General features: G+C 36.1%; 1 protein-coding gene across 11 annotated transcripts in view; it reads left to right on the top strand.

The window, feature by feature from the left end:
* Positions 1–26561, top strand: part of MYO9A (myosin IXA) — a 271301-nt gene that overhangs the window by 54769 nt on the left and 189971 nt on the right. For all 11 annotated transcript variants that reach the window (XM_067752245.1, XM_067752263.1, XM_067752254.1 and 8 more), the window contains exons 4-9: positions 1219–1281; positions 10490–10589; positions 12083–12139; positions 17893–17990; positions 20196–20322; positions 25549–25638. In XM_067752245.1, the coding sequence (XP_067608346.1) occupies positions 1219–1281; positions 10490–10589; positions 12083–12139; positions 17893–17990; positions 20196–20322; positions 25549–25638 (535 nt within the window). The remainder of the gene's footprint in view (positions 1–1218; positions 1282–10489; positions 10590–12082; positions 12140–17892; positions 17991–20195; positions 20323–25548; positions 25639–26561) is intronic.

Genomic DNA, 26561 nt, shown 5'->3' with positions numbered 1-26561 from the left:
CTAGGTGTATTATCATATCTGCATAAATAAATACTTTAAATTTTTTTCCTGTTCCTTATATCTCTGATTATTTTCTATCTTGTCTGATTACATACTCCTATACTGTGATAATATTGTTTTAGACCTTTGTGTGAATGCCTTTAATTTTCTTCACTAAGTAAAATACTGGCTTTAGGACATTTTATTGTGTTAATGAATTAAACATTGATTTTAATTTTCTTTGAGTGTTTTTGTCAGTAATGGCTATTGTATTTTATCAAAGGCCTTTTTGGCATCTATGGAAATTAGCTTGATCTTCATTTTGGGATCTATTAATTTTATTGTTATTTTGCATTCCTGGGGAAAAGATATCTGACTTGGTCAATACAAAGACACAAACACCCACAGACGTACACACACAGACATGTTTATACACATACATATGTAAACTGGTTGTTGTGTTCTGCTTGCTAGTTTTTATTTATGATTTTTGTATCCATATTAATAAGTGCTATGTACTCACCCTCTATGTGAGTTCTTCCTTACGTCCTTTTTCCTTCTTGGATTGAATCTTATGTGTCTCTCTTGGTACATCCATAATATTCTGGTCATTGCTGTAAAATAAACCCTATCAACTCAGCATGATAGCTGCTAGTTTACCTGTTTTCTCCACTAGTTTGTAAGCCCCTTGAGGACAGGTAGTATATCACTTATTTCTGTATTTGAACAGTGCTTAGCACAGTGCCCAGTTAATTAATACTTACTGAGTAAATTGGTAAATAATAAACTTACTTACCAGAATTTATTCCAGAATGTGGCAACAGCATGGATATATAAAAAAAGTATATCTTTGAGCCTTATTTAGTAGTCTGGTCAACCTATAATATCTGAAAGGATGTCCAGTGGTATTGAGCCTAGAAAGAATGTAAGGTCTTTGTCACGGGAGGGTCTTATGTGGCATGTTTTGAACTTCTGACTTTATTTTGCTTTATTGAAAGAAAAAAAAAAGACTTAGGAGTTTATGAACTTAATGTGGATGACACTAACAGTGTCCATAACACAATTATAGTGGTAAATGTACTCTGGAAGGCAGCTGTGCTCACCACTACACCACCAACACCAGTGCTACATGTACTCTGGATAGTATTCTTTATACTTTTGCATCTTCTCTGATAAAATATTTGTCTACTTTATATTAAGCTTTATTATTTATATCAATCAATTTTATTTTTCTTCTAGTGCCTATGTTGAAAAGTATCTACTGGAGAAGTCCAGACTCGTTTATCAAGAGCATAATGAACGGTACATATTTTAATTTGTGTAATTAGATCGAATTAACATTTGTATCATGTAGATTGACTTTTCAGATCTTTGTATATTATGACCTTTAACTCAGTTTATACCATGTATAACTTTATATATAATTGCTATTTCTCTCATGGGCAGAATACTGTACTTTTTAAGAAGCTGCTAGGAGGTCTTTTTTTTAATGGGTATATAGAAATGTTGTCCTTTCTAAATTCTAGGCAAACTATCAGAACAGGAAAATAGTGGTATCTCAGGTGGTATCGTTTTGTGAGCGTTTTGCCTTTGGACCTTTTGTCATGTCTTGATGTTCTTTCTCTAATTTGAGAAAAGTTTTTAATAAAGCTCTTAATTTCATTGTAATCTTTGAGGTATATGGAATTTCAGAGATGACATATATGTAACTTTCTTTAGATGAGGAAGCCAAATACCAGAGAGGTAAATGATTTGCTTCATGTTATAATGAGACAAAATGAAGAGCCAGAGTTTGAAGTTAAACAAACCTATATTCAAATATTGGATATGCTTTTGGCATATCACCTAACTTTATATACTTATATGCTTCTTATATACTTTTTCTCATTTTGCAGATGGAAAACTATCCTAAAGTTGTTTAGAGGATTAAATGAAATAACGTTTATAAAATGCTCAGTGTAGTCCTTATATATAATAAAATTTCATTAAACATTATCATAATTAATTACCTGTAAGCTTAGGACTAGAACTCAGACTTTTCTGTTAATTTTTTTGTGGCTAGCTGATGAGGAAATCTGAATTAGAGATGTTTCAGAATGAAGGGAAGAGAGTTTGGGGAAGAGAATAGCCTCCTAAAGACTTGTAGAGCTAACAGATACGGCTATTAGAAGGTTATTAGTAACTTTTTCTAACACATTTTAATAGAGTGGTAGTGATATAAGCCTGGTTTCCTTGGTTTTGAAGAATCAATGGCAGAAGAAGATCCAGAGCTTATATAAACTGATTCTCTGTTATCTTGCTAGATTTGATTTGTAGATGTATGTATAGTACTTATTACATGTTGCTGGATTTGGTTTGCTAGTATTTTTCTTTTAACATTTTTATTGGAGTATAATTGCTTTACAATGGTGTGTTAGCTTCTGCTATATAACAAAGTGAATCAGTTATACATATACATATATCCCCATATCTCTTCCCTCTTGTGTCTGCCTCCCTCCCACCCTCCCTATCCCACCCTTCTAGCTAGTCACAAAGCACTGAGCTGATCTCCCTGTGCTATGCGACTGCTTCCCACTAACTATCTATTTTACATTTGGTAGTGTATATATGTCCATGTATGAAATCATGTGATTTTTCTCCTTCAATTTGTTAATATGGTGTATCACATTGATTGATTTGCATATATTGAAGAATCCTTTCATTCCTGGGACAAACCCCACTTGATCATGGCGTATGATCCTTTTAACATTCTGTTGGACTGTTTGCTAGTATTTTGTTGAGGATTTTTGCATGTATGTTCATCAGTGATATTGGTCTGTAGTTTTCTTTTTTTGTGACATCTTTGTCTGGTTTTGGTATCAGGGTGATGGTGGCCTCATAGAATGAGTTTGGGAGTGTTCCTTCCTCTGCTATATTTTGGAAGAGTTTGAGAAGGATGGGTGTTAGCTCTTCTCTAAATGTTTGAAAACGCCTGTGAAGCCATCTGGTCCTGGGCTTTTGTTTGTTGGAAGATTTTTTTTTTTTTTTTGCGGTACGCGGGCCTCTCACTGTTGTGGCCTCTCCTGTTGTGGAGCACAGGCTCTGGATGCTCAGGCTCAGCGGCCATGGCTCACGGGCCCAGCCGCTCCACGGCATGTGGGATCTTCCCAGACTGGGGCACGAACCCGTGTCCCCTGCATCGGCAGGCGGACTCTCAACCACTGTGCCACCAGGGAAGCCCCTGTTGGAAGATTTTTAATCAGTTTCAATTTCAGTGCTTGTGATTGGTCTGTTTATATTTTCTGTTTCTTCCTGGTTCAGTCTCAGAAGGCTGTGCATTTCTAAGAATTTGTCCATTTCTTCCAGGTTGTCCATTTTATTGCCATATAGTTGCTTGTAGTAATCTCTCATGATTGTTTGTGTTTCTGCAGTGTCAGTTGTTACTTCTCCTTTTTCATTTCTAATTCTGTTGATTTGAGTCTTCTCCCTTTTTTCTTGATGAGTCTGGCTAATGGTTTATCAATTTTGTTTATCTTCTCAAAGAACCAGCTTTTAGTTTTATTGATCTTTGCTATCATTTCCTTCATTTCTTTTTCATATATTTCTGATCTGATCTTTATGATTTCTTTCCTTCTGCTAACTTTGGGGAGTTTTTGTTCTTCTTTCTCTAATTACTTTAGGTGTAAGGTTAGGTTGTTTATTTGAGATTTTTCTTGTTTCTTGAGGTAGGATTGTATTGCTATAAACTTCCCTCTTAGAACTGCTTTTGCTGCATCCCGTAGGTTTTCGGCCAGCGTGTTTTCATTGTCATTTGTTTGTAGGTATTTTTTGATTTCCTCTTTGATTTCTTCAGTAATCCATTGGCTATTTAGTAGCATATTGCTTAGCCTCCATGTGTTTGTATTTTTTACAGTTTTTTTCCTGTAATTAATATCTAGTCTCATAGCATAGTGGTCGGAGAAGATACTTGATATGATTTCAATTTTCTTAAATTTACCAAGGCTTGATTTGTGACCCAAGATATGATGTATTCTGGAGAATGTTCCATGAGCACTTGAGAAGAAACTATATTCTGTTGTTTTTGGTTGGAATGTCCTATAAATATCAATTAAGTCAATCTTGTTTAATGTATCATTTAAAGCTTGTGTTTCCTTATTTATTTTCATTTTGGTTGATCTGTCCATTGGTGAAAGTGGGGTGTTAAAAGTCCCCTACTATGAATGTGTTACTGTAAATTTCCCCTTTTGTGGCTGTTAGCATTTGCCTTAAGTATTGAGGCTCTCCTATGTTGGGTGCATAAATATTCACAATTTTTATATCTTCTTCTTGGATTGTTCCATTGATCATTATGTAGTGTCCTTCTTTGTCTCTTGTAATAGTCTTTACTTTAAAGTCTATTTTGTCTGATATGAGAATTGCTACTCCAGCTTTCTTTTGATTTCCATTTGCATGGAATGTCTTTTTCCATCCCCTCACTTTCAGTCTGTATGTGTCCCTAGGTCTGAAGTAGGCCTCTTATAGACAGCATATATACGGGTCTTGTTTTTGTATCCATTCAGCCAGTGTATGTCTTTTGGTTGGACCATTTAATCCGTTTACATTTAGGGTAGTTATCGATATATATGTTCCTATTACCATTTTCTGAATTGTTTTGGATTTGTTATTGTAGGTCTTTTCCTTCTCTTGTGTTTCCTGCCTAGAGAAATTCCTTTAGCATTTGTTGTAAAGCTGGTTTGGTGGTGCTGAATTCTCTTAGCTTTTGCTTGTCTGTAAAGGTTTAAATTTCTCCATCAAATCTGAATGAGATCCTTGCTGGGTAGAGTAATCTTGGTTGTAGGTTTTTCCCTTTCATTACTTTAAATGTGTCCTGCCACTCCCTTCTGGCTTGCAGAGCTTCTGCTGAAAGATCAGCTGTTAAACTTACGGGGATTCCCTTGTATGTTATTTGTTGCTTTTCCCTTGCTGCTTTTAATAACTTTTCTTTGTATTTAATTTTTGATAGTGTGATTAATATGTTTCTTGGCATCTTTCTCCTTGGATTTATCCTGTATGGGACTCCCTGTGCTTCCTGGACTTGATTATTTCCTTTCCCATATTATGGAAGTTTTGAACTATAATCTCTTCAGATATTTTCTCAGTCCCTTTCTTTTTCTCTTCTTCTTCTGGGACCCCTGTAATTCGAATGTTGGTGCGTTTAACGTTGTTCCAGAGGTATCTGAACCAGTCCTCAATTCATTTCATTCTTTTTTCTTTATTCTGCTCTGTGGTAGTTATTTCCACTATTTTATCTTCCATGTCACTTATCTCTTCTTCTGCCTCAGTTGTTCTGCTATTGATTCCTTCTAGAGAATTTTTAATTTCATTTTTTGTGTTGTTCTTCAATGTTTGTTTGTTCTTTAGTTCTTCTAGGTCCTTGTTAAATGTTTCTTATATTTTCTCTGTTCTATTTCCAAGATTTTGGTCATCTTTACTATCATTACTCTGAATTCTTTTTCTGGTAGACTGCCTATTTCCTCTTCATTTGTTTGGTCTGGTGGGTTTTTACCTTGCTCCTTCATCTGCTGCATATTTCTCTGTCTTCTCATTTTGCTTCACTTAGTGTATTTGGCGTCTCCTTTTCGTAGGCTGCAGGTTCGTAGTTCCCATTGTTTTTGGTGTCTTCCCCCACTGGGTAAGGTTGGTTCAGTGGCTTGTGTAGACTTCCTGGTAGAGGAGACTGGTGCCCGTGTCCTGGTGGCTGGAGCTGAATTTTGTCTTTCTGGTGGGCAGGGCCACATCCGGTGGTGTGTTTTGGGGTGTCTGTGAACTCATTATGATTTTAGGCAGCCTTTTTGCTAATAGTGGGGTTATGTTCCTATCTTGCTTGTTGTTTGGCATGGGGTGTCCAGCACTGTAGCTTGCTGGTCGTTGAGTGGAGCTGGGTCTTAGCATTGAGACGGAGATCTCTGGGAGAGCTCTCGCTGATTGATATTATGTGGGGCCAGGAGGTCTCCGGTGATCCAATGTCCTGAACTCGGAACTCGGCTCTCCCACCTCTGAGGCCCAGGCCTGACACCCAGCCGGAGCACCAAGACCCTGTTAGCCACATGGCTCAGAAGAAAAGGGAGAAAAAAAAAAGAAAGAAAGAAAAAATAAAATAAAGTTATTAAAATAAAAAAAATTTTTTAAATTATTAAAATAAAAAAGTAATTAAAAAAAGAAAAGCAGAGAGCAACCAAACCAGTAAACAAATCCACCAATGATAACAAGCACTAAAAGCTAAACTAAGATAAACATGTACATCAGAAACTAGTCAGTGTGTACAGCAAACCCCAGGTCTACAGTTGCTCCCAAAGTCCACCTCCTGAATTTTGGGATGATTCTTTGTGTATTCAGGTATTCCACAGATGCAGGGTACATCAGGTTGATTGTGGAGATTTAATCTGCTGCTCTTGAGGCTGCATGGAGAAATTTCCCTTTCTCTTTGTTCACACACCTCCTGGGGTTCAGCTTTGGATTTGGCCCTGCCTCTGTGTGTAGGTTCCCCTCTGACGTCTGTTCTTCGTCCAGATGAGGGGCGGTTAAAGTAGCGACTGATTAGGGGACTGTTGCTCACTCAGACTAGGGGGAGGGAGGGGTACGGAATGTTGGGTGAGGTTGAGGTGGCAGAGGCTGGCGTGACGTTGCAACAGCCTGAGGCATGCTGTGTGTTCTCCTGGATAAGTTGTCCTTGGATCACAGGACCCTGGCAGTGGCAGGCTGCACAGGCTCCCAGGAGGGGAGGTGTGGATAGTGACCTGTACTTGCACACAGGCTTCTTGGTGGCTGCAGCAGCAGCCTTAGCGTTTTATGCCCGTCTTCTGGGGTTCGCACTGATAACCGCAGCTTGCGCCTGTCTCTGAAGCTCGTTTAGGTGGTGCTCTGAATCCCCTCTCCTCTCACACCCCGAAACAATGGTCTCTTGCCTCTTAGGCAGGTCCAGAGTTTTTCCCGGACTCCCTCCCAGCTAGCTGTGGCGCACTAGCCCCCTTCACGCTGTGTTCACGCAGGCAACCCCAGTCCTCTCCCTGGGATCTGACCTCCGAAGCCCAAGCCTCAGCTCCCAGCCCCGCCTGCCCCGTTGGGTGAGCAGACAAGCCTCTCAGGCTGGTGAGTGCTGGTCGGCACCGATCCTCTGTGCGGGAATCTCTCCTCTTTGCCCTCTGCACCCCTGTTGCTGTGCTCTCCTCCTTGGCTCCAAAGCTTCCCCCTCCCCACCCCCTGGTTCCACTAGTGAAGGGGCTTCGTATTGCGTGGAAACCTTTCCTCCTTCACGACTGCCTCCCAGAGGCACAGGTTCTGTCCCTATTCTTTTGTCTCTGTTTTCTCTTTTTTCTTTTGCCCTACCCAGGTACGTGGGGGGTTTCTTGCCTTTTGGGAAGTCTGAGTTCTTCTTCCAGCATTCAGTAGGTGGTCTGTAGGAGTTGTTCCACATTAGATGTATTTTTGATGTATTTGTGGGGAGGAAGGTGATCTCCACATCTTACTGCTCCGCCATCTTGAAGGTCCTCTCTGCTATTTCTTTCTTTCTTTCTTTTTTTTTTTTTTTTTTTTTTGGCGGTACGTGGGCCTCTCACTGTTGTGGCCTCTCCCGCCGCGGAGCACAGGCTCCAGACGCGCAGGCTCAGTGGCCATGGCTCACGGGCCCAACCGCTCCGCAGCATGTGGGATCTTCCCGGACCAGGACACGAACCCATGTCCCCTGCATCGGCAGGCAGACTCTCAACCACTGCGCCACCGGGGAAGCCCTGCTATTTATTTCTTAATGCTTAATTGAATCTCCTCTAGTTTCCTTTCATTTCAGTGAGAAAAACTCCCTGTAGCATTTTTTATGGGGCCCATCTGTTAGCTCTGAAGTATATTAATTTTTGTTTATCTGGGAATATCCTAATTTCTCCTTTATTTTTGAAGGATAGTTTTGCTGAATATATAATTCTTGATTTTTTTTTTTCTTTTAGTACTTTGAATCTGTTTCCTTTCCATGGTTCCTGATGAGAAATTATTTGGTAATCTTATATTATGATCCCTTGATGAGGCATTTCTCTCATGGTGCTTTGAAAATTTTTTCGTTGTCTTTCAACAGTTTTACTTTGCCTAGGTGTGGATCTCTTTGAGTTTTTCCCTCCTGGAGTTCATTGAGTTTCTTGGATGTACAGATTGATATTTTTCATCAAATTTGGGGAGTTTCTGGTCATGTTTTTCAAATATTCTTTCTGCTCTTTTCTTTCTTCTCTTTTTGAGGCTCCCATTGTGCATATTTTGGTGTTCTATATTGTACATGTGTTGGTGTCTCCTTAATAGTGTCCCACAGATCTCTGAGGTTGATAATTTTTCTTCATTCATGGTTGTTTCTCTTCCTCAGACTAACTAGCCTTAATTGACCTTTCTTCAAGTCCACTGATTCCTTCTTCTGCTTGCAAATCTGCTTTTGAGCTCCTCTAGAGAGTTTTTCATTTTAGTTATTACAATTTTGAACTCCAAAATTTCTTTTTTGATTATTTTATAAGTTCTGTATACTTATTGAGAGCTTCTATTTGATGAGACAGCATTCTCATACTTTAGTTCTTTAAACATGGTTTCCTTCAGTTCTTTGTATTTAAAACAGCTGATTAAAAGCCTTATCTAGTAAGTCTAATGTCAGAACCTCCCCAGGAACAGTTATTATTGAATGTTTTTTCTCCTTTGTATGTGGTATACTTTCTTTGTTTGTTTGTTTTAAATAAATTTATTTATTTATTTATTTCTGGCTGCATTGGGTCTTCATTGCTGCGTGCGGGCTTTTTCTAGTTGCGGCCAGCGGGGGCTTCTCTTCGTTGCAGCGTGCAGGCTTCTCATTGCAGTGGCTTCTCTTGTTGTGGAGCATGAGCTCTAGGTGCCCGGGCTTCAGTAGTTTTGGCACACGGGCTTCAGTAGTTGTGGCTCGCAGGCTCTAGAGTGCAGGCTCAGTAGTTGTGGCGCATGGGCTTAGTTGCTGTGCGGCATGTGGGATCTTTCCGGCCCAGGGTTTGAACCCGTGTCCCCTGCATTAGCAGGTGGATGCCTAACCACTGCGTCACCAGGGAAGCCTGTATGTGCTATACTTTCTGATTTCCTTGCGTGACTTGTAAATTTTTGTTGAAAATTGGACGTTTTAAGTAATAATTGGACATTTAAAATAATCATGTGGCAGCTCTAGAAATGAGTTCCTCCCCTTCCAGGCTTTGTGGTTGTTACTTTTGTTCCTTGTGTTTGTTTTGTGAATTTTCTGAGCTAATTTGAAGTCTTTGAAAAGTCTTTTTCAAGTGTAGCTATTGAAGTATCTGCTTGGTTAGATTTAATGATTGAGCAGAGTGTTCCTCAAATGGTTGGAAACAATAAGTCTCCCAGACTTTGCCTCAGGGCTCTCTATGGGTATTGGGCCATGACGTTTAACACCTAGGTAGGCATTTTGTAATTCTGCCTTAGCCTTTACTTCCTCCTTGTGCAGACCTTCCGGGTTAGTGATAGGTGAGAGGTTAGTATCTCCTCTTGTCTTTGCTGAGTGGACATGCAACCCTGGGCATGGGCACAGGCTATGCATGCACATGGCCTTTTAGATTCCCAGGAGCGTATTGGGGCTTTTCAAAGCCTCTGTGGATGTCTCATTTCCCACCTTTTCCCTTTAAGTTCTTTGGTGAGCCTACTGTGTGCCCCAACATTTGTTCATGGCTGCAGGAGGCTGATATGTTCAAAAATTGCCTATAATTGTTTCCTACAAATGTCTCTGGGGCAAAGATTTTCGTACTGGGCTAACTCTGAGTCAGGTCAAATAAGGATAGTTTTGAAAATGGCTCCTTCCAAGGAACAACCAGACAGATCAGATAATCATATTTCTCAGGGAATGAGACTCTGAATGAGCCCCAACCCCATTCTGCCCTCTTTTGGAGGCTGCCAGGCTTTGGGTGTCCACTTCAGTTGTAAGCTGTTGGTATTGAAAGCTACCATGTATCTGGTAAGCAGGAGGTGGAATAGGGCAATTTAAAAGGCCATCAAGCTTCAGTTTTTACTGAGATTCAGCTGTTTCTCTTGTGTAAACACTCTCTGGATTGCTGTTTTCTTTTGGTTAATTTCTAGAGTTGATTCTGACAAATTTGCCAGTTTTCTAATTGGTTCTGTGGAGAGAATTTTTAGAGGTCTCACGTTTACTGTATTGCTGCCTTCACCTTTCTCTTTTGTTTCCAGCATACAAAACATTATTTTATTTTGTAGTACTTATTTTTTTTTGGGCCACACTGCGCGGCTTGCTGCATCTTAGTTCCCCGACCAGGGATTGAACCTGGGCCACGGCAGTGATGAAAGCTCTGAGTCCTAACCACTTGACTGCCACTTGAATTCCCCTGTAGTACTTAAATATTGAATTTATCACCTGTGTATTAAGAAAATGAAGCAAAGCTGAAACAGTTTACTAATTAATGTTTTCTTTTTCTTTTTTCTTGTTGAATAATAACCATTAGACCATGTTCATTATAAAGCCATACTTCTTTGTTTCCAACAGGAACTATCATGTATTTTATTACCTCCTGGCAGGAGCAAGTGAAGAAGAGAGATTAGCATTCCATCTTAAACAACCGGAAGAATATCATTATCTCAATCAGGTGGGAGTTCATGAAAAGCGTTTTGAAATGTAGGGCATTATTAAATTTTAGCTCTTGAGGAAAGTTTTTTTTCCTAGTACTTTGTTTCTGAAACCTGGTTGGTAGTGGATATTAACTAGCATTTTCATGTATGCAGTCTAAAAATCTATGTGATGCAGTTCTTAAATTTAAAAATTATTATTCTTATATGAATTGGAAAATTGCTTTTTGTGAGACTCTTTAAGAGAATAATAAACTGTTTATAGATACTTCCAGCTTAGAAAAATGCTTTACTCTTTCCAAAGTGATTTACATTTTACAGACCACAGCATGTTAAATGTTACTAATGATTCATGCTTGCCCTTGTCAAAGGATTACTGAAACTTTATTTGCATGTTTGAAGTCTAATACATATACCTCTTTGCATGATATTATGATACTGACTTAGAGTATGATTATTTTTATAACTCAGTGATTATCCTATTAAACATTCAGTATGAAAATTCACTAAAGGAAATGACTTAGAGAATTTGTAACTTACCTTGTAACTCAGAATTCACCCCTAAACTTCCATAATAAGTAGTAATTCTCACAACTTTTCATTGCATTGGTTTCTACAATTTTATTCCTCATATTAACAGAAATTCTAGAACTGGTAATAATGGAATTGGTCTGACAGTAGATCATTTAAATAATAGATTGTTTCCCCTCATTTTTTTGTTTGAGGCAAGATGTAATGTCTATGGAAAGAAATTCCTTTTGGGTAATTTAAAAAATTCTTATGAGGGTTTTGTAAGGAAATTGACACTTTGATGTGGCTCGGAGATTGTAGTATGTATTTAGGGTTATGAAAGTAACATCTCAGACTTTTTGCAAGATATAGAGCATGCTGTATAACTGATATTTCCTAATTTTGAAACTACATATTTATATAAGCTAATATAACTCTGTATTACTATATTGAGAATTTCAAAATTGTGTTATATATCACTTCCCAGTATGACACTAGGCATTTTTACTGTATTGAATTTAAGTATATTAAAAAAAATCATTGATTTAGCTTCTGAGTATTTTCCTTTCCTTTCCTGTTTAAACTATTTGCCTTATATATGGGTGATTAAATATTTTCCTTTTTAAAAAGTAGTAATTGCCCATAAATGAGCTGATAGTTGTTAGTATTAGAGAAATCCAGAGTTTATTGCATCTCTTCCAGATATTTTTTGTAATCAGTGTCCATACCATACATATTCTTATCGTAAGGTCAGTATTCAGAGACTATGGGACTCAGCAGTTACTATATTTCAGAGTAACTGAATAATAGCAAGTATGGATTGGTTATGATAATATATGATCTCCCAGAATCTGAATGTTTACTTAGTTGTTTCTTGTTTTGTGCTGGTATACAAAATAACTTTCTTTGGTAGCAGCTGTGCTATGTGAGCACTACGTCTAAGAGGTGATTAGAGAAGTGGAATAATTATTACTTCTACCTAACTAATCTGCCTTACTTTCAGATAACAAAGAAGCCCCTCAGACAGAGCTGGGATGATTATTGCTATGACTCTGAGCCGGTCAGTACACGTGCCTAAATAAATATTCTGTGTTCCTGTTAAAGGACCCTCACCTTGCTCATTTGCATCTGTCTTGTGACTTAGGAAGAAAATCAGCTAAAATACAAGCAAAGACTCTAAGAAAGAAGATAAATCAATGTTTAATTTATTTGAATTGATTTATTTGTATGTGTATGGTTTATTGATTAAAAACCAGTCAATTTACCATTTTTGGATTGTTTTTGCTGTTTAGACTGTATTCAATATTTATTTTGACCAATAATAAATAGATTGCATTCCTGACTTCAGCATTGTTATGGATCCTTATGAACTATAGGATTTTTTTCCTTGAGATTTGTTTGTTTCAGTTCTTTTTCAATAGTTTAGTTACCCACATATTATGAGTAATATTTATTGTTTATTTTAAAAAGTTACATCCTTCCTGTTTTATATGTCAGGTAACAGTCTTTTCACATAATGAATGCATACTTTTTTTTTAATAGCAAGAGAGGCTATAGCCTTTATGTAATTTTCCAAAAATTAAGAATTGAAATTCCTATAAATAAGATTATTTTATGTTTTAAATTGAGAATGATTTAAGGGCATATATGATGTAATATAAAATGAGTAGGTAAATTTAGCTTTAATTGTTATATTTTGTAAGAACAAGTTTGTAATTGTAAAAAGAACACAAAAAGCCTTTTTCCTTTACTTCAGTTTGCAATTAGGTCAGATGTGAGAGGCTGAAAACATGCACTCATCTATATTCATTAACTAATGAACTAATTTATTAACCATTCCTCCTGGAAACATAACATGTCTTATTCCTTGCTTTAAATAACCATCACTTTAATTCTTACTGCATGTGATGACAAACTCCTCTAATTGCAAAACTATCAGAGTTGAGAAGGATTAGTAATTATGACATTAACTTTTTCCTTCAGTTTAATTGCATTACCATTTCATAATAAATCAAGTAATTTGCAGTTTCAGATTTAATATTTTGGAAAATAAATTTTAGACACTTAAATTTATAGATACTGATAACTTTTAATAGAAAAATTTTATGCTGTTTTGTCACTCTTGAGAAGCTTCCATCTTTCGCCTAGTATACCGGGTGACTGTGTGTGCCTCATTGGGAAGTAGGTAGGAGACTGGGAAACTCATATGGTGAATATAAGACTTGATTGCCTTTACAGAGCTTATAGTGAAATTGTGAACTGGTCTGCTATTGTTTAGACAGTGTAAGCCCCAAAATTCTTAAGAATTTTGGGGCTCTGAAGTAGATAGACCTGACTTGAATACTAGCTCCATCTACTTACTAGTTTTGAGAACCCAAGCAGGTCACTTACTCTTTTGTTTCCATCACCTATTTAAGGGAATAATAATGGTCTTTAACTTTCATGAGTATTAAATTAGTGCATCTAAAGAGTTTGATAGATTGCTTAATACTGTGTAAGTGCACAGTAAATGTTTCCCCCCCATCACTGCCACCACTGAAAACATCACTCTCCATCTTTTCCTCTTAGAAGAACTTTGTAACCGTACTATCCTACTCCCTTAACATTACTTCCATCACTACCCTCCCATTTATTACGTTTTCAAATATATTATAGTTAGAACTTTGATTAATTTCTGTTGCTTTTTTTTTGCAAGGTAATTAATGCAAACAAGCAGTCTATTTGAGGATCTTTTGTTTTATTCTTTCCTCTTAGCTCCTCTTTCAGTATATTTGGGGGCAAACTAAACTTGTACCACTCTGAGTTATTAGAACTTATGTGACTAGCATTATAGGAAGAGAGCTTATTAAGGAGGGTTCTGCAATTTGTGTTGTATTTTTTAACATACATTATTTGGAATTGTATAAATGATCCCAAGAGAAGTTATGGTGAGAAAATTGCTTTTGACGAGGGACCTGTTGTTGCCCATTGTATGGTGATTTAATTCGTTTTAAGGGTTATCCTATTAATACAAGCTCAAGCAGCTAGTGTTTCATGGGAGATAGCAGAGGACTTAGAACTGGATAGATTTTGGTTTGGCCATCCCTGTTATTTAGGTGACTTATTTAACTTCTGAGTCTATTTTCTTCCCTATAAATGTACGTACAATTAAATATACAGATGCATAATTAACTCCTTGTGTTTTGAGGATTTAGAGATTATAAATGGTAAGTGACTCTCATAATGACTGATATGTAGAAGATATTTAGTAAATGCTAATTTCCCTTCTTTAAATGGTAATAATCTATTCAAACAGTTTTACCTTAAAGCCAGTTCTGAATAACTTCAATGTAAACAGTTAGTGTCACCTAATTTTTAAATTTTTCTGAACTAAGCTTTGAATGATTTTAGGGTCCAACTATCAGGCGAGTTTAGTGAGAATTGCCAGAATAAGTCTCAGGATATTGACATTCCACCATGCTGCAGAGGATTAGAACTCATATCTCAGTGAGGCCATGCTTCCATCCTGGTCATTACTGCCTTTATAGGAACCCAACCATTTGTATAGTACCTGGCCTCCCATTTTTCCATGAGGTAGACCTTCTGCAGGAATCCTGATGCAACTTGGGCAGGAATCTTTGAATTCATAATGTTTCCATTCTCCCTATTTTAAGTATTTCTACAACATAGCACTCTTACTGCTATTCACTGTCCAACAGTTTATAAATTTGTGGTCACTCCCTTAAATACTGCCTTTTTGGCTTTATGCCAGTCCAATATGAAGGTCTCTGCATGCTGCCCAACTTCCTTTGCATATATTTTTCCATTTAAAAACCACTTTAACATCCATATTCTGTTTGATCATTATAAAACCCCTGGTTGTAGTTAGTATGATTACCTTTCACACCAGAAGCAACAGTGGCTCAGAATTTAAGTGACTTCCCCCACGGTGATGAAGCAAGTTAATAGTGTAATTGGGATTCAAATCAGGCTATGTTCTTTATATTCTTTTTTCTTAAATGATCTTCAGCATCTTTACTAATTCTCAAAGTCAATTATTCCTATTTATGTCCTGTATTATCAACTGGTAGCTATAAAAAAGTATGATTTTTATAAGCACCATTCTAAGAAATATATACAGCGTAGGAGAAAAATGTGTAATTTGACTCTGCTCTTCACTTTCTCTCCCTCATAAATGTTTACTATATGCCAGGCTTATTGTAGGTGCTTATAAATGAGAAAGCAGTCTCTTCATCTCATACAAAGGGAAAAAAGGCTGATAGCATGAAAGAACATTTTGGTGTGTTTGTGGGGAGTGTGCAGTGGCATGTTATCAAGTAAGACTAGAGCCTGAGCTAAGTTTGACAAGAGGAATCAACTATTTTCTTTCAGTGGAAAGGGTCCTAACAGTTGTTGGTTAGTTCCCTGTCTTATTCTTTGACCCTTACCGTTTCACTGTTTTCTAAATGACCTCCAACAGCCAGTATTTGTATCTTGGTGCTTGAAGGCTTTTCTCAGAACCCTTGTGCTCTTGCATGACCCTCTAGAAGTTCCTAGGAGTTAACAGCTTATCTCTAGAAGTCCTCGACCAATAACTCATGGGAGGTGGTATATAAGTGTTCCTGCTCCTTCACCTGTCTATTTTTTTTTTTTTTTTTTGCGGTACGGGGGCCTCTCACTGTTGTGGCCTCTCCCGCCGCGGAGCACAGGCTCAGTGGCCATGGCTCACGGGCCTAGCCACGGAGCAGCATGTGGGATCTTCCCGGACCGGGGCACGAGCCGATGTCCCCTACATCGGCAGGCGGACTCTCAACCACTGCGCCACCAGGGAAGCCCCACCTGTCTATTTTTTATACTGTTTCCCAGAGATTACTTTGGGATTAAAGTCCAGTTACCCACTGTGGTAGCTACTTTAATATTGTACCCTATTTAGGCTACATTGCCTTCCCTACATTCCGCTAGTACTTGTACTGAATCTTTGTCTCAAGGTCGGCTTCCATAGGAACTCAAATTAAGATAAAGATATTTCTGGTCTGGTAGGTTAGTCCATCCTTAGTTTTTCCAATACCGTTGTCATCAGGGAAATACGCGTTAAGTACAAGCATTTAAAAGTTAATTATGATTTTGGTTTTCACTGAGACCATTTTGTATTTCCGAAGAACAATTTGATTATAGATAACAGCAAGTATAAATGTATTTATATTTTAGTTCTTTATTCAATTTATGTTCTCAATATTTTATACACATTGTTTTATTCATTCTTGGGGTAGATAAGAACAACCGTCAGTTACGAGAATCATTACTGTATCATTGAGTTTATACAAGCGGAAGCATAGTTCTCTTTTTCCCCACTGATTTATTATAGAAAACTTTTTACTAAATCATAAAATGAGTGAGCTATTTGTGGTTTTGGGGGGAAGAAAAGCAAGAGCTTTTAAAAAGCTTTACTATAGGTAAAAGAAAAATGTGTTAACTTAAAATTTTTTAGTAGGTAGGATGTTGGCATGTCTGTAGAAGTATGTCTTAAAATTGCTTACCAAAATTTTATAGTCAGAAAATTAAGTACATGGGTTCTCAGAAAGAACGTTTCTTGAAGTGAATTTAAAAATTTAAACTATCCATGTATACCTTTCCATAGAGAATAAAAATATTTTTAATAGTATTGTAAGACTTAATATTTAATTTAAAATTTTATTATTTACATATATATTCATTAACTCATTCTTACAGTGCCTAAAGCAAGTTGTACATGGTAGATACTTGATAAATACTTTTTAAAAAATAAATGAGCACTTTGTTTACTTCTCAAAAAAGAATATCTCATTCAGTCAAATAAATCATTCATTGTATATCTGCTTTAATAATTTCCCACTTTCTTCTTGGCACTGACTTGATACTGGAGAACTGCAGTAAATGAGACAAGTAATAGTTCATGTGTTCATTGAGTATTTAATACAATATTTCATAGGAAGATAGGCATTAAAAAAGTAAATACATGTGAGGAGGTTTTTGAAAATGTTAAGTGTAAGGGACTGTGAGAACATATAGTAAAGGGATTTAGAGACTTATTTATTGTTTTAAAGATTTAGATTATGTGTACAGTGTTACCGTTTGACTTTTGGGGGAAGTGAAATGCAAGAGTTGCTCTAGAAGAGTAGTATTTTTTTATTTGGTAGTCCATAACTATTTTTACTGACTCATATCATGTGTGTTCTTTGCAGGTTTTTATACTTTCACATATACTTTTTTATTTTGCTGACTGATTACCATGTTTATGTTATTAGGAATATAATATTTATGTTATTTCTAATATTGATATAATATAAACCTCTTTGTATTATAAAAGTCTAGTCTCCACTTCTCAACTAAATTGTTGCCTGTTCTAAAATTTATTTTTGTGTCCCAGGATCTAGTTCACCTTGCATATGGGTAGACACATTAAATATTTGTTGAATAAATAACATTTGTTTGTGGAATTGAGCTCTCTTAAATGCTTTGGATCTCCAAGACTCTTCAGAACCACTCAAAATCAAACTTTGTATCAGAACATTTTATACATATTGCTAGCTCTTAAGTTACTTTTGAGATCCTTGCTTGGGTGGTTGTGAAAGAGGGAGAAAAGATTACCTACTGGTATTTTGGTAGGTGTGTGTTTAGTGTGCATACTTGTGGTAAGATAAGAGAGCTAATGAATTTGGCAATGTCTAAATATTTCACCAGCTCTAATTTTTATAATAGGTATATTTATCTAAAATTACTATATTTCCACGTGGCTTAGATTACTTTTCAATAGGTAGTCTTGATTTTTCTCCCCCTTTTTTCTTAAAAAAACAGGATTGCTTCACAGTGGAGGGGGAAGATTTGAGGCATGACTTTGAACGCTTACAACTAGCCATGGAAATGGTAGGATTTCTTCCCAAGACACGAAGACAGTGAGTTTATTTATTGTATTCTTATAGCCTTGATAGAGAATAAATCATGATGTGTTTCAAAAATTCCTCTTCTTTGATCCTTTGAAACAATTTTCTGATATTCCTGATCCAGTTCCATCTTAAATGTTACTTAGAATTAGAAAATTTATTTTTCTAAAAGACTTGTTTTGAATTGCTTTCTTTTGTCATAAATCTTTGAGAGTCTGTTGAAAGTTGGAGCTCTTCTTCCTGTAAAATGTAATACATAAACATTTGCATATTATTGCAAGGGCTCATGGTGCCCCCCAAACCTCTCCATGTACCTTACCTAAAAACCGTTGCTTTGTAACACTATTTTATAACTCCTTGCTTTCTATATCATTGATCTTTAATCTTATTAAGACATGCATACATTTCAGTATAACATAATTTTCTATGTATTTCAACTGTAAATTTATGTCTGTAGCATTGTGCTAAATGTATATTTTTCATTGTAAATATAAAAAAGTAGAACTGTAAAAAGGTTGAGATAAGGATGGAGTAAACTATGCTTAAAATAAAGAAGTAAATTATATTTAAAATAAAACAAAATACTTTAAAGATGCAAATAACCTTAACCTTATAAGCTTTTTGAGAGCAGGGATTCTTAATTCATTTTTATAAATCTTTTACTATTGAATTATAGTATATTCAATTGTTTATAAGACATTTATTGTTGCTGGAGACTATGCATCACATATTTGTGTGTGAGAAACATTATTGTGCTGATTATTGAATCCAAAATTCTGAAATAGTGTAATGTGCAACTATATAAACTACTACTAAAAATAGTTTTTTAAAAAATGGCTCATAAGTTTGGTTTTTTTATGTTTTTGGCTTTCAGTAGTTTTTATATTTCAGTTGATACTGAGTTTCCTCTCTAACCCAGAATGTTTTTGTGAAATATTCCTTTAGAATTGACTTGTATTTTGTTTGAGTTGTGTTAATGACTCAATCATTTAAAAATTTTGAATTATTTGAAAAATTACACCTACGAATTAGATGTTGCTTCGGACCTCCGAAAGTACAGCTCTTAGGTTCCTAACGCAATATCTTTGTTTTATTTAAAATGCTTCCTAATTTTAGGAAAACACAAAGTTAAAATTTCTTAAGTAGGACAGATTTATTCTGAGGAAATAACTGGAGAAGGCACAAAGATGTGTGTATATATAGATTTCTAGGAAGGACTTTTAGGTGGAGTATTCAACTGTGTTAAACGCCTTTGAGATATCATGTAAGTTAAGGACATAATATATTTTTCTAAGTTACACGGAGGTTCTTGGTAACTTCTATGAGACATTTTACTGGGAGGCAGATGCCAGAATGTGTTAGCAAATAGTGAATGACAAAGTGAAGGCAAGGAGTGTAAGTTAACATTTCAATAAGCTTGTTTATGAAGTGAAGAAGATGTAGGATCTAGGATGGGTTGTTTAAAGTAAAAGAGAAGTGAGATTATTTTGATAGAAAGTTCTTGTCAGGTTCAGGCTAGAGATAGAAAATTGGTATAATAATGTTCCAGAGTAAACTGAGTTCATGAGATGTATAGCAGAAGCGTAGGGATTAGTTGTTGGCTGGAGGAGGGGCATGTGTTCTTCTGAGACAGGAGGGAAGGACAGTCCAGATACAGATGTTTCTCATTAAGGGCCTGATATTAGATAATATATCCCAGTGGCCTCATACTGTTTTTTAAAAAGCATTTATAATATGATGGGCAGTATAATATGATGTAGGAAAGCATTTAAAAAATATAACTACTAATAAAAAATCACCTAGATTACTTGGTTAAAATACAGATTCTAAGACCTTTCTCTTAAAGATTCTGATGCAGCAGATCTGAAATAGACAGTGTAGGGAAAGGACATTCCAAGCAGGATGAAAAGCGTTTATAAAGTCCATGGACTTTTGAAACACTACGGCAGGTTCAGACAATAGTAAGAAGTCCCCTTCAAATAGCTATATCTGACAGGTGATATAATTCTGAAAGGGTTATGTAAAGCGCTTTGCACAGTGCCCGACATAGTGAACACTCAATAAATTTTAGTTATTTTAGTCATTAGTATCCTATTTCTTATTTTTCTGAAGACTGAATGCTTTGTACTGGTTAATTTGCTTGATTAGAATTTTGGAATGAAACAAGCTTAGAGAATGCACATAAGCAAGCTGTAATTTATGGTTTTATTTTCACAGGATTTTCTCTCTTCTCTCAGCAATACTACATTTGGGTAATATCTGTTATAAAAAGAAGACATACCGGGATGACTCCATAGATATATGTAATCCTGAAGTTCTGCCTGTTGTCTCAGAATTATTAGAAGTAAGTGATTACATTCTCAGTTGTCATTTCAAATACTGGGTAACTTTTCAGTTTTTATTTTGTGTAACTATTTTGTAGATATAAATGGGTTAATACTTTTTATTAATAGTGTTACTCCAAAAGTTGGAATTTCTGCTATTGTGTGTGCCAGAATCTTTAGAAGATTTGGGTTTTCTTCCCTGCCTCCCTTTGCCCCAGATATCCCTGATTCCTCAATTTGCTGAATAGGATGAGTTTTTCACTCTATACTGTATCATGTTCTAGGCCTTTGTAATTTTTCTCCTTGTATATTTAAGATTTCCTCTCATAGTAGGATGTTGGTTAGATTATTTTATTTGAAGATGGATATCTGGATGGGTGGAGAAAAGGGTACTACTTTTTCTTTCTTCATGGCTGAATGGGAGCCAAAGGTCTTCATCTCCTGTGACGTTTCTTCCCACATCAGGGTCCTTATTATTACCTTATTCTTTCTTCCTGGAGTGATGATTTCTTATGTTTTCTGAGCTATCTACTCAACTTAAAAGGGATATGATTTTTGTAGGCCCTCTCCTCTGACAGGAAGTATATGTGTGTATACTCCCCTGAGTATATTCACATATCTACGAATATTTTTATGTAACCATCTATATCTATATAAAGATAAACATGATCTGCACAGCAAGGGAAACCATAAACAAAGTGAAAAGACAACCTACAGAATGGGAGAAAATATTTCCAAACAATGTAATTGATGAGGGATTAATTTCCAGAATATGCAAACTGTTCATACAGCTCAATATCAGAAAAACAAAACAACCCAGTCAAAAAATGGGCAGAAGACCTAAATAGATACTTCTCCAGAGAAGACATACAGATGGCCAACAGGCACATGAAAAGGTGCTCAACGTTGCTAATTATTAGAGAAATGCAAATCAAAACCACAACGACGTATCATCTCATATCCGTCAGAATGGCTGTCATCAAAAAGTCTGCAAATAGTAAATGCTGGAGAGGGTGTGGAGAATAGGGAACCCTCTTGCACTGTTGGTGGGAATGTAAATTGGTGCAGCTGTGATGGAGAACAGTATAGAGGCTTCTTAAAAAACTAAAATAAAAATAGAGCTATAATATGATCCAGCAATCCCACTGCTGGGCATGTATCCAGTGAAAACTCTAACTCGAAAAGACACATGCACCCCAATGTTCATAGCAGCACTATTTACAATAGCCAAGACATGGAAGCAACATAAATGTCCATTGACAGTTGAATGGGTAAAGATGTGATGTGTACACACACACACACACACACACACACACACACACACACACACACAATGGGATACTACTCAGCCATAAATAAGAATGAAATAATGCCATTTGCAGCAACATGGATGTACCTTGAGATTATCATACTTAGTGAAGTAAGTCAAACAGAGAAAGACAAATATTGTATGATATCACTTATATGTGGAATCTAAAAATACGATACAAATGAACTTATTTACAAACAGAAATAGACTCACAGACATAGAAAACAAATTTATGGTTACCAAAAGGGAAAGTGGGAGGGAGGGATAAATTAGGAATTTGGGATTAACCGATACATACTGCTATATATAAAATAGATAAACAACAAGGACCTTACTGCATAGCACAGGGAACTGTATACAGTATCTTATAATAACCTGCAATGGAAAAGAATCTGAAAAAGAATACATATTTATATATATAGTATATATATATAAATAAAACTGAATCACTTTGCTGTACACCTGAAACATTGTAAGTCAACTGTACTTCAGTAAAAAAAATAAAAATTATAAAAAAGATAAACATGAGATTATACTGTTGTTTCTAACTAATCCATTAGCACATGTATCGTTCTAGCCTTCTCCCCTTGCTTATCTGTAAACTCACACTCTAACAGTGAGGAAGCTGTCTCCCATCAATCTGCCATTCATTTAGGTATTGGATTCTAGTATACCTGTAAAGCAGTATTAGAATTTTTAACCCATATCCCTGTGGGAAATGACTTTATGGACTCATGTTACCCCTAGTTTTACAGACTCCATTTATTTCCAGAATTACTTAGGTCAGCACCTTTTTTCCTCCCACCCCCTTCACTGAGGTTGTTCCATATATTTGTCATACAGTTTTCATGTCATGGTCTGTATTCTTTTCCTAAGATTCCCACAACATCTTAAATAATTTTCTAAAAATTTGTATACATTAAGATTCACTCTTTTTGCTATTTGGGTTGTGACAGATGCATAATGTCGTGTATCCTCCACTACATTATCATACAAAATAGTTTCACAGCCCCCAAAATTCCCTGTGCTTCACCTATTCAATCCATCGCAGCAAACTACTGATCTTTTTACTAGCTCTGTAGGTTTGCCTTTTCCAGAATATAACGTAATTAGAGTCATATAGTATGTAGCCTTTTCAGACTGATTTGTTTCACTTAGCAATATACATTTAAGATTCATCTGTGGCTTTTCCTGGCTTGATAGCTCATTTCTCATTATTGCTGGGTACTATTCCATGGTGTGGATGTGGTTTATCCATTCATCTGTTGAAGAGCATGTTGATCATTTCCAGTTTTTTGCTTTGTTTCACTTAGCAATATACATTTAAGATTCATCTGTGGCTTTTCCTGGCTTGATAGCTCATTTCTCATTATTGCTGGGTAATATTCCATGGTGTGGATGTGGTTTATCCATTCATCTGTTGAAGAGCATGTTGATCATTTCCAGTTTTTTGCAATTATGAATAACCTTATTTTCTGTTGAAATATCACTTATCTTTCAAATCTTGGTTCATATACTACTTCATGGGACTTAACCATATTAAAGGGTCTAAACTGACTCTATCAGCATAGAACATTTGCTTCTCCTTAGCGTAGTTCAGTATTGGCTTTGTAGCATAAAGTTAATTGTTTACCAGTTTGTGTCCATTATAGGGTGGTGGCAATGTTCTTTGAGAGCAATGGATGCCTCTTATTGATCTAACCTTACAGTGTTTATTATTTTGTACATGCCTTGCTGTTGCTTATTAACTTTAATGGAATGAGTTAGCCTAGAAGAAGGGTCAGGAGGGAGTACCTTGAATTGGAACTAGATTCACTCATTGGAAAGAAGTTCCAGGGTGTGGAGTGTGGTATCTGAAAGCTGTAATTTTGAAGGTCATGAGGGTCAGAAAACAGATGTATTTCAGGCAGGCATTTCAGGTGATATTTTAGTCAGACATTTGGTATTGTGGCTAGTGGTCTTTCTTATAAGTTCAGGCATTCAGCAAGTACTCAAGGCTTCTGGTCCTAGTGCAGTATTACTTTTTTTGGTGAGAGACTAGTAAGAGGAATTCAGGCAATTTAAAGAGGTATTGGTAAAAAAAGGAGAAATCCAGTTCTGAGAATTGGACTTACCAGTGTCAAAGTTAGAGTAACAACTAAATGTGATTTGATAGCAAATCTCACTTTTGAACTCAAGCTTCTCAAATTCCTTCTTGTTACATATAGTTTGGACTGGTTCTAGGAATGGAGGTTTATTAAGTAGAAAGAAGATAATCTTCAAAGTCAACGAGCTAGAGAAGGTTTGAGAAGACCTACCAGGGTATCCTGCCTATGGTTAGATCTTATTTTTATTTATTATTATTATTATTTTTTTATTTAAAATTGTTTTTGGCCGCGCGGCTTGTGGGATATGAGTTCCCCGACGGGGGATCGAACCTGGGCCCTCGGCAGTGAGAGCGCAGAGTCCTAACCACTGGACTGCCAGGGAATTCCCATAGTTAGATCTTATTTTTAAATATGATTTTCTCTAATTGATTAACATTGATAATGATAATTGGAACCTTAAGGCTTTCATTGAAATAAGATTGAAAGATAGGCACAATAACTGGTTTAATTAAAATGTAAACTCTTTAGTAAAGGTTTAATTTAATTTCCCTCCTTCCCAAAGTGATTCAATTCAATAATAAATATAGATTTAGCTTCTAAGAACAAATAATGGTTTAATTTTATTTATTTTTTCCAATTATTTTTTGTAGTTACCTCAGGCAGTAGTGAATGGTTTGCATCTTCTGTGTACTAAATCCTATCTGGGGTAGAGGCTTGTGAAATTATTAAAAGCAAACAAGCTCCAGTAGATTAGTTGTATTTAATTGTGGAGCATGTTTTTGTTGTGAAATATTAGAACCATCATCATTACTATAAATTGTTCAATTTTTAGTAGATTTATGTGTTTTGAGTATATTTAACATCTATTGAAACAATATTAAAGAATGAATTTTTAATATACATATCAGTTTCTCAATTAGGTGAATATGAGAAACATTGTAGATTGGATATTGAGCCCATTGCTAATTATTAATATTTTGTATTAATAAAGTGTATTTATTTATTGGCCTCAACACGCACCTTGCAGGATCTTAGTCCCCGACCAGGGATCATATCTTGGCCCTGGCAGTGAAAGTGCCGAGTCCTAACCACTGGGCTGCCAGGGAATTCCCTCAAGAAAGTTTATTTTAAAAATTTAAAGTCATATATGCACGATTAAGACTATTCAGAAAATTATAGAGGTAGCTGATTGAAATATGAATTCAGTAATTTTTTTTGGATGTTTATCAAAATACAAGCAAGATTAGTGTGTTTTGTGTGATTGTGTATATGTGTAGATCTGTGTATGACCATTGTCAGGTTTTAGTGTCAGCATTAAATCAGCTCCTTAAAATGAATTGGGTGGTTTTTCATTCTTTAAATTTTTTTTTCTGCATTTAAAAGACGAATCATGGGCTTCCCTGGTGGCGCAGTGGTTGAGAGTCCGCCTGCCGATGCAGGGGACACAGATTCGTGCCCCGGTCCGGGAAGATCCCACATGCCGCGGAGTGTCTAGGCCCGTGAGTCATGGCCGCTGAGCCTGCACGTCCGGAGCCTGTGCTCCGCAATGGGAGAGGCCACAACAGTGAGAGGCCCATGTACCGCAAAAATAAATAAATAAATAAAATAAAAATAAAAAGACCCATCTGTCTTATTTACCCTTTGTGTCTTTTTTATGGTGAAGTATGGTGAGTGGGACACTTAAATTCCACTTTGGCCAATATTTAAATTGCCCAGTGTATTGTCTTTTTGTTTTTTCTCTGTTGCATATTTACTAATCTCAGTAATTTTTTTCTCTATTTGACTTTTCAATAAATAATTCAACCATAGTCATAAATCTTTTATATTGAATTTACTTTTCCGCTGTATAGGTTAAAGAAGAGATGCTATTTGAAGCACTAGTTACAAGGAAGACCGTGACAGTGGGAGAAAAGCTTATTTTACCATACAAACTGGCAGAGGTATGAATAGATTTTCTTTGAAATCAAGGAACTCTGAACATTTTTAGAAGTTTAGGTTTATATTCTTTCTGTTAACAGAATGAAAATAACAGTATGGATTGAAATATTTTCTGGGCTCTTGAAATTTATCGTGAACTTTCTGTCAACTTGGAAACTTAAAGTTGAATGTAATTTTAAGCAATACGCTTACATTTTTCTCCAATGATCTCAATCTGATCACCGTTTTTAAGTTTCATAGTATTACTGTGGGATAAGTAGATGGTAGGTAGAATTATAAATAAGCAGTCCTTAACCCAATTGATTATTCCTTGTTGAGCACATCATATCTTCCAGCACATCATATTCTTTTGGTTTACTTTTTCGTTGTTGGCCTCTCCTTTGCAGTTCTTTTTGTTTGTTTTTTCTTTTCTTCCTGACTTCTTAAAGATTGGGTGCCCTAGGACAGTCTTTGTCTTTTCTTCTCTATACTCTTTATCTAGATTTTCTCACTTAGTCCCATGGCTTTAAATATCGTCTGTATAGTAAAGCTTCCAGGTAAGTTTTATTGCTACAGTGTGCCAATATTACTATTATACCACTCAGGTGTATAGGAGTAGGAAAGTTATTGAAAAACCTACTATTTTATGGTGAAGTTTTATGAAAGTGTTGAGAAATCAAACTGACAATTATAAAGATAGGACAGGAATATGAGATTGGAAGTCAGAGAGGTGGGGAAACAGTGATTTAACTGTAGAGAATGCTTTCTAGGCAGACATTGATTAATTTATCCCATTGATCCATTTATCCCATTTTTGGGGTCTCTCCTGATTGTACCTACAGGTCCACATTTCTTCATTATGTCAGGTATCTTATATCGTATTTTATAGTTGCCAACTTTGAGAGCTCCTTTCTAGACAAGAGAAAAAGCCAAACCGTTTTAAGAG

The sequence above is a fragment of the Pseudorca crassidens genome, chromosome 1 (genome assembly GCF_039906515.1).
Source record: "Pseudorca crassidens isolate mPseCra1 chromosome 1, mPseCra1.hap1, whole genome shotgun sequence".
In the NCBI taxonomy this organism is placed as follows: domain Eukaryota; kingdom Metazoa; phylum Chordata; class Mammalia; order Artiodactyla; family Delphinidae; genus Pseudorca; species Pseudorca crassidens.
The sequence above is the reverse complement of the archived record's forward strand: the minus strand, read 5'-3'. Positions and strand labels throughout refer to the sequence as shown.